The sequence below is a fragment of the Chelonoidis abingdonii genome, chromosome 1 (genome assembly GCF_003597395.2).
Source record: "Chelonoidis abingdonii isolate Lonesome George chromosome 1, CheloAbing_2.0, whole genome shotgun sequence".
NCBI classification, from domain to species: Eukaryota; Metazoa; Chordata; order Testudines; family Testudinidae; genus Chelonoidis; species Chelonoidis abingdonii.
Window position 1 is genome coordinate 214,309,254 of NC_133769.1, and position 16,897 is coordinate 214,326,150.

The 16,897-nt window shown below is 41.7% G+C and overlaps 1 protein-coding gene across 4 annotated transcripts in view; it reads right to left on the minus strand.

The window, feature by feature from the left end:
• Positions 1 to 16,897, minus strand: part of USP9X (ubiquitin specific peptidase 9 X-linked) — a 211,555-nt gene that overhangs the window by 142,847 nt on the left and 51,811 nt on the right. For all 4 annotated transcript variants that reach the window (XM_032795781.2, XM_032795782.2, XM_032795784.2 and 1 more), the window contains 4 exons: positions 15,505 to 15,617; positions 14,439 to 14,657; positions 594 to 709; positions 59 to 310 (listed from right to left, as the gene is read on the minus strand). In XM_032795781.2, coding sequence (XP_032651672.1) covers positions 59 to 310; positions 594 to 709; positions 14,439 to 14,657; positions 15,505 to 15,617 — 700 coding nt within the window. The remainder of the gene's footprint in view (positions 1 to 58; positions 311 to 593; positions 710 to 14,438; positions 14,658 to 15,504; positions 15,618 to 16,897) is intronic.

Here is a 16,897-nt window from a genome sequence, read left to right on the forward strand (position 1 = left end):
AGAATTGCAAAAAAAATACAAAAAAAAAATCACTATTCCAACAGAAAGAGTGCCTTACCTAAGTATCATTTTTAACCTAAATATTTCTAAGTTTTTTACAGTTTCTTCTTGTCCTGGGACTCTTGAAGCTAAGTTCTTTAGAGATTTGATTATCATTGACAGAGCATCATTTTTGGCTTCATTCTTTGCTTCTTTTTTCAGTTCATCATCAGTTAAGTTTTCTAAAAACTGTGGAACCATTTCTATAATTGGAAGGAAGTATTTCTTCACTGTATGTAGCGTTAGAAACTCATAGCATTGTCCAAATGGTCTAAAAAATGATAAACATCAGATACAAAGTGAATACTTGTCTACTTTTATTAAGATATTAGAATATTTTGTTCACAATTTTTTTTTATTATTATATTTCATTATTAAAATAATGAAAGGTAATTCAGATTCCAGACATTCAAGTAAACAATACTTGACAGCAGACCATAGTACCCCTTTTCAGAAGAGAAAAAATAAATGGATACTTGAAATCCTTAGCTCAATATTTGCATTTATTTTCAATGAACATATCCCAAAAGGACTCCGCTTTCTAGGGAACTTACTTGATGAGAGCTGCAATTATCTGAACATTCAATGCTGAGCCACTCATAAAACGATCATGCAGGATCTGAAACCCATTTAATGTGCCAAACTTGTTGATGAGATCTACTAACCAACCCTGCAACACAATAAATTAGTTACTTCCTCATTTTTAAAAACTGATACCATTATAAAGTGCCAGAAATATATTAGTCATTACAAAATAAACATCACTTTTGTTTAGAGACGCATTATGCAACAAATATAATCATGTTTTTCTATTTATAAGGGTAACAAGTTACATGTGATCCTACACAATCCAGGACATGCTGTTTCTGGGTTGTTCTGTTTGTTTTTTAAGCAGAAAGATAATTCTGTCTTTATTCATTAATAAACCAAAGTGCAGGCATTGTACCTTTTAACTATTCAAAGAACTTTCTCAAATATAATTTAATGTGTATCCATGTATTCTGAGTAGTAAATTAATAGCAAGCAATGCATTTCTGTTCTAGTTTTGGTCAAATTAATTTAGCAGATACTGACTAACAAGTGAACAAGCAAGACGAAAGATGCATTAGGTGAAATCTGCCCCACTTAAAAATACTCCCACCGACTCCAATATGGCAAGAATTTTGCGATTACTTATTTCCATGAGTGAGACTATTTGCACTAGGAAGCCCCAGAAGAATAATCAATCATTTGATAATAAATGTCCAAAAATTGTAATATATGGTAACATACATTCCCATTATTTAATACTTGGACATGTGCATGCGTAAAATCACTTTCCCCTCCAACATCTATTCCTACCCAATCTATTTTTACTTGTTGGTATAAGGTACCATTGAAACAGTATCAAATTCATTTGCTCTTATTGTGCACTGCAAATCAAAACTGCCTCTTTCCACATGAAAACCCATTTTCTTCCAGGGTCATTTGCCTACCAAACCTTTTTTTCCTCATCAGATCATATGAAAGTTCAAATGTATCATATGCCAAGTCTTTTTCTGATCACCTTGTGTGATCACCAAAAACTGACAAATTGAGAGGACAGAGGAATGTTTGTTTCCTGTTCATCCTGAAGCCATTGGTTCTACTCAAATTAGCTTCCTATATAATAAACACGTTTCTCTGAAAATATGAGAAATATTATGTTTAACTTCAAAGTTACTGGAAGAGCAGATCAATTAAAGTTTGTTTTGATTTCTAAAAATGACAGAAATGTCTTATTAGTAAACTGGCTAAACAAATATATTCCAAGACACTTTCAGTCTTTGAAACTCAAGTTCATTATTTGACTTAAAGTCTGTATTATTTGCAATGTGTGCCACTGGCAATGAAAAAACAAAACAAAAACACCTCTTATTTTATCTCTAATTCTACACCAAACTTAAAGGTTAGTTCTCTAAAGATAGGTACATATTTATGGAGGAAGTAAATAATAATCCAAGTAATCTATAAATCTTCACATTATCGCTATTTTCTGCTTCAATGGTGATACAGCATTTGGCTAGATGAGAGTTCCACCAAGCCAAAAAAACAATCTGAGTTGGCTGGCTTGAGAAAAATCACATATTGCTTGAAACAGCTAGCCCACTCTGGTTAATCAGTGGTATACATCATACCATCATCCTCTCTATACCTGTTATTTCTATCTGGGATGACTCTAGGAAAATTTGTCTGTTTGGTGGTGGTTGGAGGCGGTGGCAGTAAACTAGGCAAAATGTTCATTAGACCATGGTTATTTTCCCTGGCCAAGAATTTGCACAGTTCTCCCAGCATTTCAAATCATTTTCAGTTTGATGAAGTAACAGTTTGATACTTAAATCATACAGATGTTCTGTGTTGAAATTTGAATACCCAGATACCTTATACAATGTGGTGTTCATTTACACTCAATACTTCTCTAAGGGAATGACTTCTTTGAATCTGGCAAATATATAGCTAGCAGCATAGTTTAAGCCAGACACTTTCCCAAAATATGAATTTCTTATCATATTAAGGAAGTGTTCGGTTTAATTAAAAATAATACTGTCCCATGCACTACTTTGTGGCATCTTCCAGTTTTACGCCTGTAACAAATCAGTTATCCACTGTCTTCTGTGCAAAATGCTCCATGGCCAGTGCAAAAAGTAAAGGATACCGCAGACACGCCTGTTGAGTTTCACTATATAAACTATCAGAGAAAACAACCCTATTAATTCCCATAGTTGTTTTTAGTATGGAAATAAGACCAGTAATCCACTTAAGAAGATACGGGCCAATGGGTAACAAAACTTTTAAATAAAATATTCCACTCCAACCTATCAAACACCTTCTGAGTCAAGTGATCAAATAAAATTATTGTTTTAAGATCTGGCACTATGAATGATTTATAGATTCAACAGATTCCAAGGCAAGAGGAGGCCCTTGTGATCATCTAGTCTGACCTCAAGTATTGTATGAGGATTATCTAATACTTGCCTATCCTTACTGAATCCAGTTTGATCCAGATGTATGTATACTAACAGTTTGGATAGGAAACATGGAGATAGTATTTTTGTTAAGATTTTAGTATCCTGATTCTATAACTACATGTGGTACAATCTTTTCCAATCTTATAAAAAACCCACAACAGTGGTGTCCTTTATAGCTGTAAGGCTCATATACACAGTGCAGCAATGCATGCTATGGGGTGAGAATTCTAAAGTGCACAAAAGTTGACCACTAACTGACCTGTGTAAATTGTGCACACCAGCAAGGACTGCATCGGCCAGCTAGTGTACAACATAGTGTGTTTTAGAAATCACCCCCACAACACACACTGTGGCATCATGAAGACAAGCTCTAAGAAGATCTTTCCCTAACAAAATGGTATTAAACATAGCCCCTGAAGGATCTCCTAACACCTCCTTGTATACCTTGTAAAATTAAGATGGATAGCCATAAGACGATGAAGTTTACCACTTTTCTTGCTGACTAGTGGCTCTGTGACCACATCCTATATGATTTCTGCATTCAATGTTTGCTTCCGAAGCTCATGGATCTGTGGCAAACCTACTACTTCCAGATATTTTCAAATAACTTCAGACTGTGGAGGGTCTGAAGTACAGGGGTTATTCTACGAAGAATCAAAAGCTGTGCATATTTCATTAAGAGTAACTAGCTGTTGCTGATCATTTTTAAATGGTGGGGGAAAGCCCCGAGGTTTCTAATCCTCAGGTTTTCCAATCAACAACTTACTGCATGTATTTCCTTTCTCATTTAAATTTCTGCTTTGTATACTTGAGGGCTTTTTCAGTGATGTCTATGGTCATGAAATTCAGTTCTCTCCTAACAATAACTAATAGTTTATGATTTTAAGCCTATATCAATGTGCTGCTATCTCCATCTCATGTTCCATTTTTCAGGTTTGTTTTTAAAAAAAAAATATTCTGCTTATCAACTGACCCTAAATGTGGCTTTACCTGCCTCCTACAGAAGCTCCTTCTTGAAACTGGCTTTTTTCACACATTTAAAAGTACAATAGCTCCTTACCTAACGTTGTAGTTATGTTCCTGAAAAATGCGACTAAGCGAAACGATGCTAACCGAATCCAATTTCCCCACAAGAACAAATGTAAATGGGGTGGGGGTTAGTTCCAGAGACTTTTTTTTTTTTTTTTTTTTTATACACAGACAAAAGACTATTTTTATCCCTCTCTCTGCTTCTCTCTCTCACAACACACCCCCCCCCGCAAGTTTTAAACAAACAATTTAATTTGTACCAACAATGACGACTATGAAACTGTTGGGTGGGTAAGTCAGAGGATGGGTATTTCCCAGGGAATCCCTACTGCTAATGATGACACTGGCAATGTAGCCTAAAAGGGTTAGCCTCTGTTGTTAATGGCCGCACCATCTACAAGACAGATGAATGGAGTGAGGAGGAGCCAGCATGCGTAGACAGACACACACACCATGTTGAGAGAGATGATGCATTGCCCTTCAAGTACGCTGCCATCCCCACCCAAGTTACATGGCTTTTTTAAGTAGATCAGGAAGTTGAGATCAGCAACTGCTACCTCTGTCCTAAGCCTGTCATGTCTAACTCCTGCTTATGAGATGGGGTAAGCAGGTGCAGGAGCAGTGGGGAGGGAGACACCCTGAATTCGACCTCCTTTTCTCCCGCCCAGCAAACAGAGGCTTCCAGGGAGCAGCTCCAAGGCAGAGGGCAGAGCAATACATGGCAGCGGAGCGACCAGGAACACTGAACGCCTGGCAATTGCTTCTGATGGGGGTGCTGGTCCACCCTGGTTCCAAGACCCCACCAGCTAGCTTCACAGGCTGCTCCTCCGTAAGAGTAATGGCGGCGAGAGGAATAGCAGGGGGAAATAGGTTTTTACTTGTGTGTAATGACCCATCCACTCCAGTCTTTATTTCAAGCCTAATTTAATGGTGTCCAGTCTGCAAATATTTCCAATTCTGCAGTTTCTCACTGGAGTCTGTTTTTGAAGCTTTTTTGTTCGAGTATGACACTTTGAGGTCTGTAATCAAGTTGACCAGGGAGTTGAAGTGTTCTCCGACTATTTTTGAATGTTATCTTCTGATGTGCTGATTTGTGTCCATTCATTTTTTGCGTAGAGACTGTCCGGTTTGGCAATGTACTGGGCAGAGGGTTTGCTGCCATAATGGTATATATCCATCATTGGTAGATGTGCAGGTAAACGGCCCTCTGGCTGGTCTACGATGCTTGTCTATACCGAATTTAGCAGCGTTAACCGATTTAACCCTGCACCCCGCACACAAGGAAGCCCTTGAAATGGATATAAAGGGCTCTTAAAACCAATTTCTGTACTCCTCCCGATGACGGGGAGAGTGCTAATGGGTAATTGCGGGCATGGTTCGGATTTAATGGAGTTGTAGTGGGAGCCGCGAATCAACGGATTGCGCTCCAGGCGGTATTCTCTAACAACAGTGCATCACGTGACTGCTCTGAAAGAATCTAACCCAAGTGCACAGGTGGCTGGGCCGCCAGGTAACCACGGGATAAAAGCCCAATTGGTTAACTTTTTAAATTCATCGTTAGCCTATGTGTTGAACGCAGCGTGGAGATCTGATCACACGGGTGGCCGATGCAGTCCCCAAATATCAAAAAGAGCTCCGCATGGACTGGTACGGGCGATACTGGATTGACACTGCACGGAAGACGAATCTGTTCTTATCACAGCTCCATTCCAGAAGACTCAAACTAGGGGACAACAGCAATTGAAAAATCTCCAGGCTATGATAGACAGAGGCCACGCAAGGGGTCACACAGTGCTGATGTGACACAGCGTACATGGAAACCAGAATCAAAATGGAAACCATGGTGGAGGTGAGGGGGAACTGAGAACTCGAATATCCCAGAGTTCCTGACATGTCTCCGAAAAGCATGCACTTCTTGGCTGTCTCCAATGCTGAAGGGTCAAAAACATCTCGGCCCAGTGGTGTCAGGAATTCATGTGTCGTCACTACAACCCCCCCCCCAGCATCCTCAAAGGAAAAAAAAAACCGTTCTCTAATAACCTCTGTCAATGCACCGCGTAGGTCTACTATGGATGCTAGGGTGTGTCGACAGGGCTGGCTGGCAAGCGCTAAACAGACACCACCACGCGTAGACATGCCCCTATCGACGTCAACCAGTACCTCCGGATCGCCAGACGGTACAAGGTACACAGTCTGAATGACTGTTTCAGTTCTTTGTCTTTTCGATGGATTAGGTTGCTGATGCGGCTGGCTCGCTCTTGGCGTCTAGCTCCTCAACGGCTCGGGTCAGAGCGTCCAGGCAGGCGCCTGGCAAAAATGGGAATGACTCCTGGTCATCTCCCTACTTTAACAGCTTCTGGGTATGGTCCCTGGTAATCAATATCCTGGCAGATGTGGCAATAGGGCTGGTAACCGTCCCATCATCAGGTGGAGGGCTGTGCTCTCCATCCCCACCCCTGCCTTTAGATGAGTATGGGATGATGTCCTGCTGGAATATTCATAGCAGCTGGACGGCTGCTCCTCCTGCTCATTTTTCTCACTATAAGATCAGTTGTTTTATCCGCCTTCTATTATCTTCTCAACAGAAATGGGGATTAACTGCCACGGATACCCCAGGGAGAGGTGGGGAGGAGGGAAGCAATCGGTGGGGTGTGCGAGGCCCCCCTAGATGGCATGTAGCTCGTCATTTCTGGGGATCTCTGGGGCCTGGACCTGGAGCGGCTGTGCTCTACTGTTCCTCTAGTAGACTGCCACATATTCTAAGGCCGCAGGACTGACTATTTTGAGGCAGAACAAAGAAGGGAATGACCTGGGAAGTCATTCCCATTTTTGTCCATGCGCCCCCAGCCAACCTCAGCAAGGCCAGCCAAGAGCACTCATGACAGCAGCAGACAGTACAATATGACTGGTAACCATCATCAACAATTTCCAAAGCAGCAGACAGTGCAATAGGGCTGGTACCTGTGTCTGCTACCTTGCAAAGGCAAATGAATGCTGCTGTGTAGCGCTGTGTAGCACTGCAGTACCACCTGTCAGCAGCAGCCAGTACACATACAGTGAGTGACAAAAGGCTAAACGGGCTGCATGATTGCCATGCTATGGCATCTGCCAGGGCAATCCAAAGAAAAAGGGCGCGAAATGATTGTCTGCCGTTGCTTTCACGGAGGAAGGATTGAGTGATGTCATTTACCCAGAATCACCCGCGATACTGTTTTCGCTCCATTATGCATTGGGATCTCAACCCAGAATTCCAATGGGCGGGGGAAACTGCGGGAACTATGGGATAGCTATGGGATAACTACCCACAGTGCAACGCTCCGGAAATCGACACTAGCCTTGGTACACAGACACACACCACCCAATTAATTTGCTTAGTGTGGCTGTGTGCACTTGACTTTATATAATCTGTTTTAAAAAACGGTTTCTGTAAAATCAGAATAATCCCGTAGTGTAGACATACCCTCTGATAGTGTGGCTGATGTGATTAGGTCCTATGACGGCATCCCCTGAAGAGATGTGGACAGAGTTGCCCACAAGGTTTGTTGCAAAGATAGGTTCCTGGGTTAGTGTTTTTGTTGTGCGGTTGCTGGGAGTGGATGGGTCATTACACGAAGAAAACCTATTTCCCCATGCTAATGTCCCCCCCTACTGTTACTCACACCTTCTTGTCAACTGTTGCAAATCAGCCATCCTGATTATCACAACAAAAGTCTTTTTTTCTCCCGCCAATAATAGCCAACCTTAACTGATTACTCTCATAGAATCAGATTATTAGGGTTGGAAGGGACCACAGGAGATCATCTAGTCCAGCCCCCTGCTCAAAGCAGGACCAATCCCCAACTGGCCCCCTTAAGGATTGAACTCACAACCCTGGGTTTAGCAGGCCAATGCTCAAACCACTGAGCTATCCCTCCCCCCACTCATTATAGTTAGTATGGCAACTCCCATTTTGTCATGTCCTCTGTGTATATATATATATCTCTTCCTACTGTATTTTCCACTGCATGCATCCAATGAAGTGGGTTTTAGCCCACAAAAGCTTATGCTCAAATAAATTTGTTAGTCTCTAAGGTGCCACAAGTACTCCTCATTCTTTTTGCTGATTACCAGACTAACACGGCTACCATTCTGAAACCTATCATCTATGGTGTTACTAGTAACAAAGGTAAGGAAAAATGAAGGTTGTACGCCTGCAACCAGAATTCTTTGAGATGCTTCTCCACATTCACATTCTTGGGATGTGCCAACAGTGTAGCTTGGACCAGTGGAAACGTCTATTAGGAGTGCCCTTTAGAGCACTCTTGCACCTCCCAATGTTCAAAAGAAGAGGCCATAAAGGGGGCAGGCCAACTACCCCAGTTCCTTCCAGTGCCTCCTCAGATCTGAAGTTTAATTGGGACTCTGAGATAGAGGGGAAGGTGAGTGAGGAGCATGAATGGGCAAAGGCTCATCTCAAAGAACAATAGTTATAGATTAGTAACCTTCACTTCTCTGAATGGCCTCTGCACATTCCCAACTCTTGGGAGTTAGACAGACAGTACTTTAATTAATGGAATGAGGAGGCCCAGTTAAATAAAAATTGTAATATTGATTTACCAAATTGTGCATCTGAAACAGATGCACAATCAAAGGAATAATGTTTTGTGAAAGTATGACTCCAGATCCAAGAGCAGCTCTACAGATTTCTAATATGGGAATATGTCTAAGGCAGGCCCTGGAGAAGGCCTTTGCTCTAGTTGAGTGCTCTCTCAGCCCTTCTGGAAAACGAAAACAGTGCATTTATAACATTCTCCAATATAGAGTCTAACCTACTTAAAAAGGCATTAGGATGTGATTGCTTTTATTCTCTCCTCATAAGAGAAAAATAGTCCAGGTGATTTCCTGTTTTCCTTAGATCTATTAAATGGAAGGCTAATAATGTTCTCTTAGCATCCAAGGTAAGGATTTCACTTCTTCTGAGTTAGACCTAAGGAAAAACACTAGCAAGTTAATGGGCAGACAATGTGGCCTATTGGCTAAAGCACTGGATGAGGACTCTTGGGATAAGGATTCTAGCCCCAGCTCTGCCACTCGCCTTTTTGCCTCGGTTTCCCCATCTGTAAAATACACAGATCTACAGATGAAAAGTGCTATGTAAGTATTTTTTATTTAGGGACTGACTGAAATGAAATTGTTGCTACAGTAGAGACAAATTTTGGATGTGGATGAAGAACCACTATCTTTGTGAAAGGCTATAAAAAAAAAAAAGGGTGGGAGGGGAGTCGTGAGAGCTCACTCTCTTACCGGACATGATAGATACACTAAAAGTGGCTTTAACTGAATAATTAAACAAGGAACATTCTCTCATGGGCTCAAAGGGGCTTTTGTGAGCTGAATAAGTACTAAATTGAGATCTCATGTAGGTGGAGGTTCTCTAAACTTCATTAACTCCCTTCAAGAAACTTTACTGTAGCATAGGTGAATACAGTCTTTTGCCTGATGGAGCAGTGATGACCCAAGATGGCTGTAAAATGTACTTGCACCAACAACATGAAGAGTCCATTCTATTTTACATACTTATATAGACCCCATTAACATAGTATGTAAGGCCTGGTCTACACTTAAATTTAGGTCAACATAGCTATGTCCATCAGGAGTCTGAAGAATAACACACCATAGCTATGCCAACCTAGCCCCCAGTGTAGATACAGATAGGTCAATAAAAGAATGCTTCCCTCAACCTAACAACTGTCAGTCGGGGAAGTGGCATTCCTATAAATAATAGAAAAACCTCTTCCATCAGTGTAGGCTGCATCTATATTGTGGGGTTATAATGGCATAATACAGTGCAATAGCTATACCAGTATAGACCCCACAATGTAGATGCACCCTTACAGTCTCACAATCGTTTACTGTATTCATTTTTACACCACCACCGTCAGGTGAGGAAGTACAATTATCTACATTTTACAGATTGATAACAGATTAAAATGACCCACCCAAGGTCACACACAAAGTTTGCAAAAGAGCAGGGAATTGAACCCCTCTCTCTCTTAGGTCCCAAGCTAATGCTCTGATCACTGGACCATCTTTCCTATTGAGTCTCAAAGATTTCAAATCAAGTATGCATAAACTGAATACTAACTGAAGCTGGGTTTATGGCATTACTGGTTACCCACAAAAATAATCTTTTCCACTTGTTATGATAACAGGTGAGATAGTGACTTCCTAAGTTTAACAGAGTCATGCACTTTTACTTAACAGGACAGTTCTAACTCTCTCAAAGTCATATGGCCCATGCTGTCAAGCGGAGATGGCATGGATCCAGATGACAAATCTGACCTCTCTGATGGGCCAGTAATTCTGGAATTGCAGGAAGAAACAGTAAATTGTCATGTGATAGTTGTAGTAATCGCTTCTCAGCCTTGTGGCTGAGGGGTGAAAACATTATCTGAAGTTGTATACTCCTAGGAGAATTCATGTCCCCTGCAGATTTCTTTGCTTCTCCGCAGAAAAATTACTTCTGGTGGGGAAGGAAATGGAAGTTGCAAGAGTGGTCCAGTGCCCCACCCTGGCAGTGCAGGGAGGTTGATTTGGGTGCACTGAGCAACCAGTAGAGACGTAAATCACCACCGGGAACGGGGTCCATGTGTGAGAGAGAGACAGACTGACTATCCCTCTCACTCGCTATTGCGGAACACTTGGGATGGAGGGGCAAGGCTTAGGGGTGTTTCTGAGGAGGTAGGTGTCGGGCAGGCTCAGTCCCCACACACAGAGCAGAATGTAGCAGCCTCTCTGCTTAGTGAATTATTTCCACTCTCTTTGTGAACTCCTCCAGGAGTATAAAACAGGTGTAAAAGTTTTACAGCTCCTTTATGTTTCCAGAGTGGTATAAAAGACAGTATGGCCTTATAAATGCTCCTGGTGCTTTAGTGATTAGGACTGGTCTACATTTTTGGACTGAAAAAATTTCCTCTCAAAATGTACTCCACGAACCAGGGCTTTGGAGCGGAGCCCAGAGCTGGAGCACGGGGCAGCTCTGGAGCAGTGGAGCTGCAGGTTTTTGCCTGGAGCTGGAGTAGAGCCAGAGCACAGCTCCAAAGCCCTGCCATGAACTGTTTACTGCTGACCTTTCTGGAGATGCCAATATAAATTGTGTGTTTGATTGACTTGCCCTCACTTGCCTATTTTGTAACACTCAGCATATGACTGCATGTGTTTGTTGACTAAACTCGAAATAAAGGGTGAAACCTAGCTACATTACTATCAGGCAAGGGGGGTTGCTCCCTACTCTCATTCTCTACCCAGTGTATTGTACTTTAAATAAAATTACTGAAATAATTGAAACCAGAGTGATTATATTGTGTAATTTTGACAAAATGTGCAGAATTTTAAAATAGTGTGTGCATAATTTTTAATTTTTTGGCGCAAAATTCCCCCAGGAGTAAGTATATCTGAGAACTACTATTGTCTTCCAAAGGATGGGACAATCAAAAATCTTGGTTTTTCTTCAATTTCCCTGAGAACTGTCAGAATTAGATGAATTTGGAAAAAGAGGGACAGGGAGAGAAGAACTACAACGCATTCTCCACTCTAGTTCATAAGGAACATTTGAATAGATTGGTTGTCTGCTCCTGCTCTGGAGTAAAACCAAATATTGGATATTTGGAGTTGCATTTTGTTGTAAATAAGACTCTCTGGATAGCTCCGCACAACGATATGATGTTCCTGAGTAACCAACTCATGCTAATTATGCAAGTCTTTGCTGAGTTGATCTGACAGTATATTGTCCTTGTCTGTAAGATGGACAGCAACAGAATAAATCTGGTGCATTATGCGCCACTCAGAGAGAATTTTGGCCTCCTTGCACAGCTAACTGGAATGTGCTCCCGGCTGTTACTTCATGTGAAATATGACTGTACTATTGTCAGTAACTACTTGAACTATTCTGTGAAGCAGGTGAGTGAGAAAGGAGCAACATGTTGGGCTCTGAATTCCTAAATATAATTATATGGAGCTTTTTATCCCATAAACTCCAGTTCCACACTCTAGACTGAAAGAGTCAGAGGCGGCTATGAAAGACAGAGCTAGGTTGTTGAATGCAACTCCTTTGAGGACATTGTGATGTGCAGTCCACCATGAGGGTTAGGGACACATCCTAGGTAGTGTCAAATTCATAAACATGTTGCTTATATTGGCATATGTAGCATCTTGCTAGCCAATGCTGCAGAAGCCTCATCTTTAAATGAGCTTATGGAGTTACGTGTCACTGAAGTCATAATGTCCATCAAACTAAGGAAGAACACTGTTTGAAACAAGTTTTCCTGTAGTACTTCTATTGCTATAAACAGAAATGTTTAAATATCTGTCATCTGGAAGAAAAACTATTTTTGAGAGTCCATAACATCCCTAATAAAAACTATAATCTGGATTGGAAATTGTGTGCCTTCCACTTTACCTTGAACCCCAGTGTTTGGAACAGAGTCATGACTGTGTCATCTCTTTTGCTAGGTCCTTCTATAAGGATATCCTAATGAGCCAATCATCCAAACAAGCAAACATGGATGCCCTACATCGCAAATGTGCTGCTTCCATTGAAATGCCCTTTGTGAACACGCAAGGTGCCACAGACATGCCAAAAGAACATGTTTGTATTGGTGATGTTTTCCCATAACCAACCTTAGGTATTTTCGATGTGAAAATCTGAGATATGAGAATAGGTACCCTCTAAATCAAGAGGTCCCAAACCAAGCATGGGCGGATAAGAAAAAGATGATCACAGGTAGGATAAGGATGAGGAATTTGAACTTTCTGAAGAGTTAGCTTCCAAAGGCCTGAAAGGGGTTGGAAGACATTTATAATTCTCTGATATCAGAAAATACATGAAATAAAATCCCTTCCCGTGAAACTCTTCAGGAACTTCCTTTATGGCACCTGACTCTACTAATGAATGAGCTACATGTTAGCAAGTTCTTGTGAGAAGAATCTCTGAAGAGGACAGGTAAAGGAATTGGGAGGTGAGACAGTGTTGACTTGAATGGAATAACTGTTAGAGAAGAGCCCCTCCTCCGCTGTTCCCCCTCCCCTGCAGCTTCAGCTCACTGCGCCACCAGCGCAATGCTCTGGACAGCAGGGCTGCGAGCTCTTGCCGGGCAGCATAGCTGCAGAGCTGCGGCCTGCTCAGTGCTCTGTGCTGCGCGGTGGCATGGCTGGCTCCAGCCAGGCAATATGGCTGTCTGTCCTGGTGCTCTGGGCAGCGCGGCTATAGTGCTGCCAGCCACCGGTGCTCCAGGTAGCACGGTAAGGGTGCTGGGGGGTGATAGAAGGCAGGGGAGTTCGGGGTGGTGGTCAGGGAGCGGGGGTGTGGATAGAGGTTGGGGGAGGTCAGAGGCGGGGAATAGGGGCAGGGGTCCCAGGGGAGGGGGGCACCAGTCAGGAAAGATGGGGCAGCGGGGGGCAGTCAGGGGCAGAGGTTCCAGAAGCGGTCAGGGGATAGGGAGAAGGGGTGATTGGATGGGGCAGGGGTCCTGGAAGGGCCATCACGAATGAGAGGAGGGATTGGATGAGGCGGCAAGGGGTAGTCGGGGTGGGAGGTCTGGAGGTGCTATGGGGATGAGGGGCGTAGATGGGGCAGGGGTCTGGGGGGGCATCAGGGGACAGAGAAGGGGGGGCTGTATGAGGAAGGAGTCACAGGGGGGGCCGTAAGGGGGTGAGAAGCGGGGGGGGGTCGGTTGGGGCAGGGTCTGGGCCATGCCTGGCTGTTCGAGGGAGGCACAGCCTCCCCTAACCAGCCCTCAATACAATTTCAGAAACCCAATGTGGCCCTCAGGCAAAAAAAAGTTTGCCCACCCCTGGGGTAGAGGCATGAGAGGATTCCAATGGGCGCTACTACTAGATGGTGCCACTGGTCCAAGGTATACCATTACCACATCTAAAGAACACGAATGTGTAGACGTCACTCAAAGAATAATTCTACTTTTGACAATATGATTTTTAACCAGATGATGCATCTTTACAACCACGTTACACCTACAAAATCAAAGTGGCATGAAAAAGGAAATCCAGTCACTCTAGCAATGACTTCTGGCCAACTAAAGCAGTGGAACAGACATTCCAAATACAGTTATGTCAGCACTGATCACTGGTGGGTACATCACCATGGGGACCCTGACTGTGGAGCAAAGATTAAATATGTGAGGAAGAAGGGAAAAATATTGGAGACGCTCTTACAGTCACAAGACTTAATCAAATATCAAAACAAAAAGCAGCAAGTGTTAAGTGGCTTCTTTCCTCCTAAATGATTTTTCTAATTGGATACGGAATGATTTTATTTAATTACAAATATAAATATAGACTTTAGTTTTAAGGTTTTAGGATTTTAGTTTGAAAAAAAAATCAATTTACCTTTGGTGATCGTGGGTCAGGAGGACGGGCATAAAGTTCATCTTCAGCCAGCTGAACTCCCGCAGGAACTGTTTCAGAGGGACGTGTACCATTGTAGAGATGAAATTTGCAATGAGGATTTAAGGCCATTGCAAGAAGTTCAAGAAGAGGAAACCAATCTTGGGACAGCTTGGCCACGCATAGCTCTACCAGACGGTGAGTGTTGTTAATAATACACCTCTATTAAGAAAAAGATATTTAACAGTTTTGGCAATTGACTAAAATGTAACAAATTACAAACTGTATTACTGCATTCACAGAAGTTACAAAAGTGCTTTCTTTATAAACATTTGTCCTTTGCTTTTTCAAAAGAAGTTGTCTGAGCTGAACCTTTCATGCCTATTTTCATAATTGGGGAGCGGGGATAAACAAAAAACTGAGCTAATCTTCTCAGTGTTTGAGTTATGAGTGGTAGGAGAAATACATATTTTTTTCTACTTCAATTTTCTTCCAGACTAATTTACTCACCAGTAACTCCACAACCTCAAATTTGGCTCGTCCTTAATGAGAGGAAAATTTTAGTGTTTAAGAAGTTGTTAATGAGCATGCACAAATCAGCAAAGTTTCTAAAGCATTTAGCAAAATATGAAGACAAAGCTCCATGCCCCTGAACTATATAATTACTCTGAGGAGTACAAAGGACTACAGACATATGTCCAGCATAACCAGGAGCCCAACAATGGGTTGCACTGATAAACACAGGAAGGAGACCTTGATACTCCATCATACCAGGCCCTAAGCTTGATTTCTTTTCAACCCAAACTTCCTCCTAGCTCAAATGTGATCTCCAACTAAACCAATCTCTCTCTCCCTTCACTACTCGCCCTACAGGTTGGACCATGAAGCTGTGAGGAGTGAAAGGAAGGAAGGAGGAAATTTATTTCCCATAAGTCATGGAGTTGTGGAGAACTGGTAGAAGGAAGCTGATTTTCAAAAATTGTTCAAGGCTGCAAATAAGCAGATGGCCTCTGCAGCTCCATCACTGTTTAAACTTACTTGCTTTTCATAAAATACAATACAAACTTACATGAATCTCAAACTTCCAGCCGCTCACTGCCTCATCTGTAAGGATTTTTGTGAAAGATATTGTTAGCCCATCTCGAAAAAATCTCTGACATGCTTCACTTTTAACATCAAGGCCTGTTTAAAAGAGAAAAGGGAAAGATCAGTTAACATACCCCATTTTACTGGTTCTCTACAATGCTCACTTAACATTAAAAATAAGCTTATTTTTGGACTTACACTCTTCACATCCAAGGACTTCAAAGTGCTTTACAAAAAATGAAGATTTAAAACCTTGTGCAGGGTAGCTATTATCAAGCTCCTTTTATAGACTGATAAACAGGCATGGGGGGAGAGGGGTTTGCTGATTTTCTTACTGGATAGATAGTGACTCAGTAGCAAAACTAAAAATGAAACAGCAGCTCCGACTCCCAGTCCCCTACTTTAACCACTAGACTGCTTTCTCCCTATTTTTAGATCTCAACTCCTAATATTCAAACAATTTCAATATACACTGAAGGGTTTCTCAGTTGCAGATATTTCCTAATAAAAGGAATATAGCCATGCAAACTAAAAAAGAAACATAGTTCGAATGTCAGAAAGTGTCAAAATTCAGTAACTAGACTTTAAAATTGCCAATTAATTTTCCCTTCTCCCATCAAATTTCACTTAACATTTCAGCTTCAAAGTTTTCTTTAAATTACAATGTAAACTTTAATTTGGTGAAACTGATTAATTCCAAAATATTATTTTTAATAGAACATCCTTTTACATAGGAGGTCCTATATTTAAATTGCTTTAAAAATTGTAAATGTTTTCTGCTCCCTTGAGATTTAAACAGTCTTTTGGTTATGTCAAATCAAGAATACAAAACCATACCCCTTCCACTTTTTCGTTTTGTAAACACTTGCCTTTTGTCTCTTCAGTTTGCTGTTAGTGATAAAAACCAGCTTGCAGGGTACATAAGCAGGGCCATATTTACAACATAGACACTAAATGCCCATCCCTAGGGCCCCACATCCTTGAGTCATGCAACTGTATCAAAACTTTGGATTTCGTGGGGGGCGATCTGCCCTCACATTTACAAAGGAAAATTGTGAAAACATGATCACAGTGCAACAAATGCATAGAGAGCTGTTCAGGTCTGCACAGAACCTGAAACAATGGCTCTGAAAGAGGTGGACTTTCCCATTGTCATAAGTAGATAGGTAAGGTAAGGATTAATTTTCTTTTACTGTAAAGGGTTTACAAAGGGAACCAAATACCTGACCAGAGGACCAATCAGGAAACCGGATTTTTTAAAAAGTAAGGGTGGGAACCTCTGGAGGTTTTTGGCTTTGTTCTGGGTCTTTTTGTTTTCCTCGGCTGTGAGTAAACAAGCTATTCTTCTAACTCCATCTTCTTTCAAATATTCTACT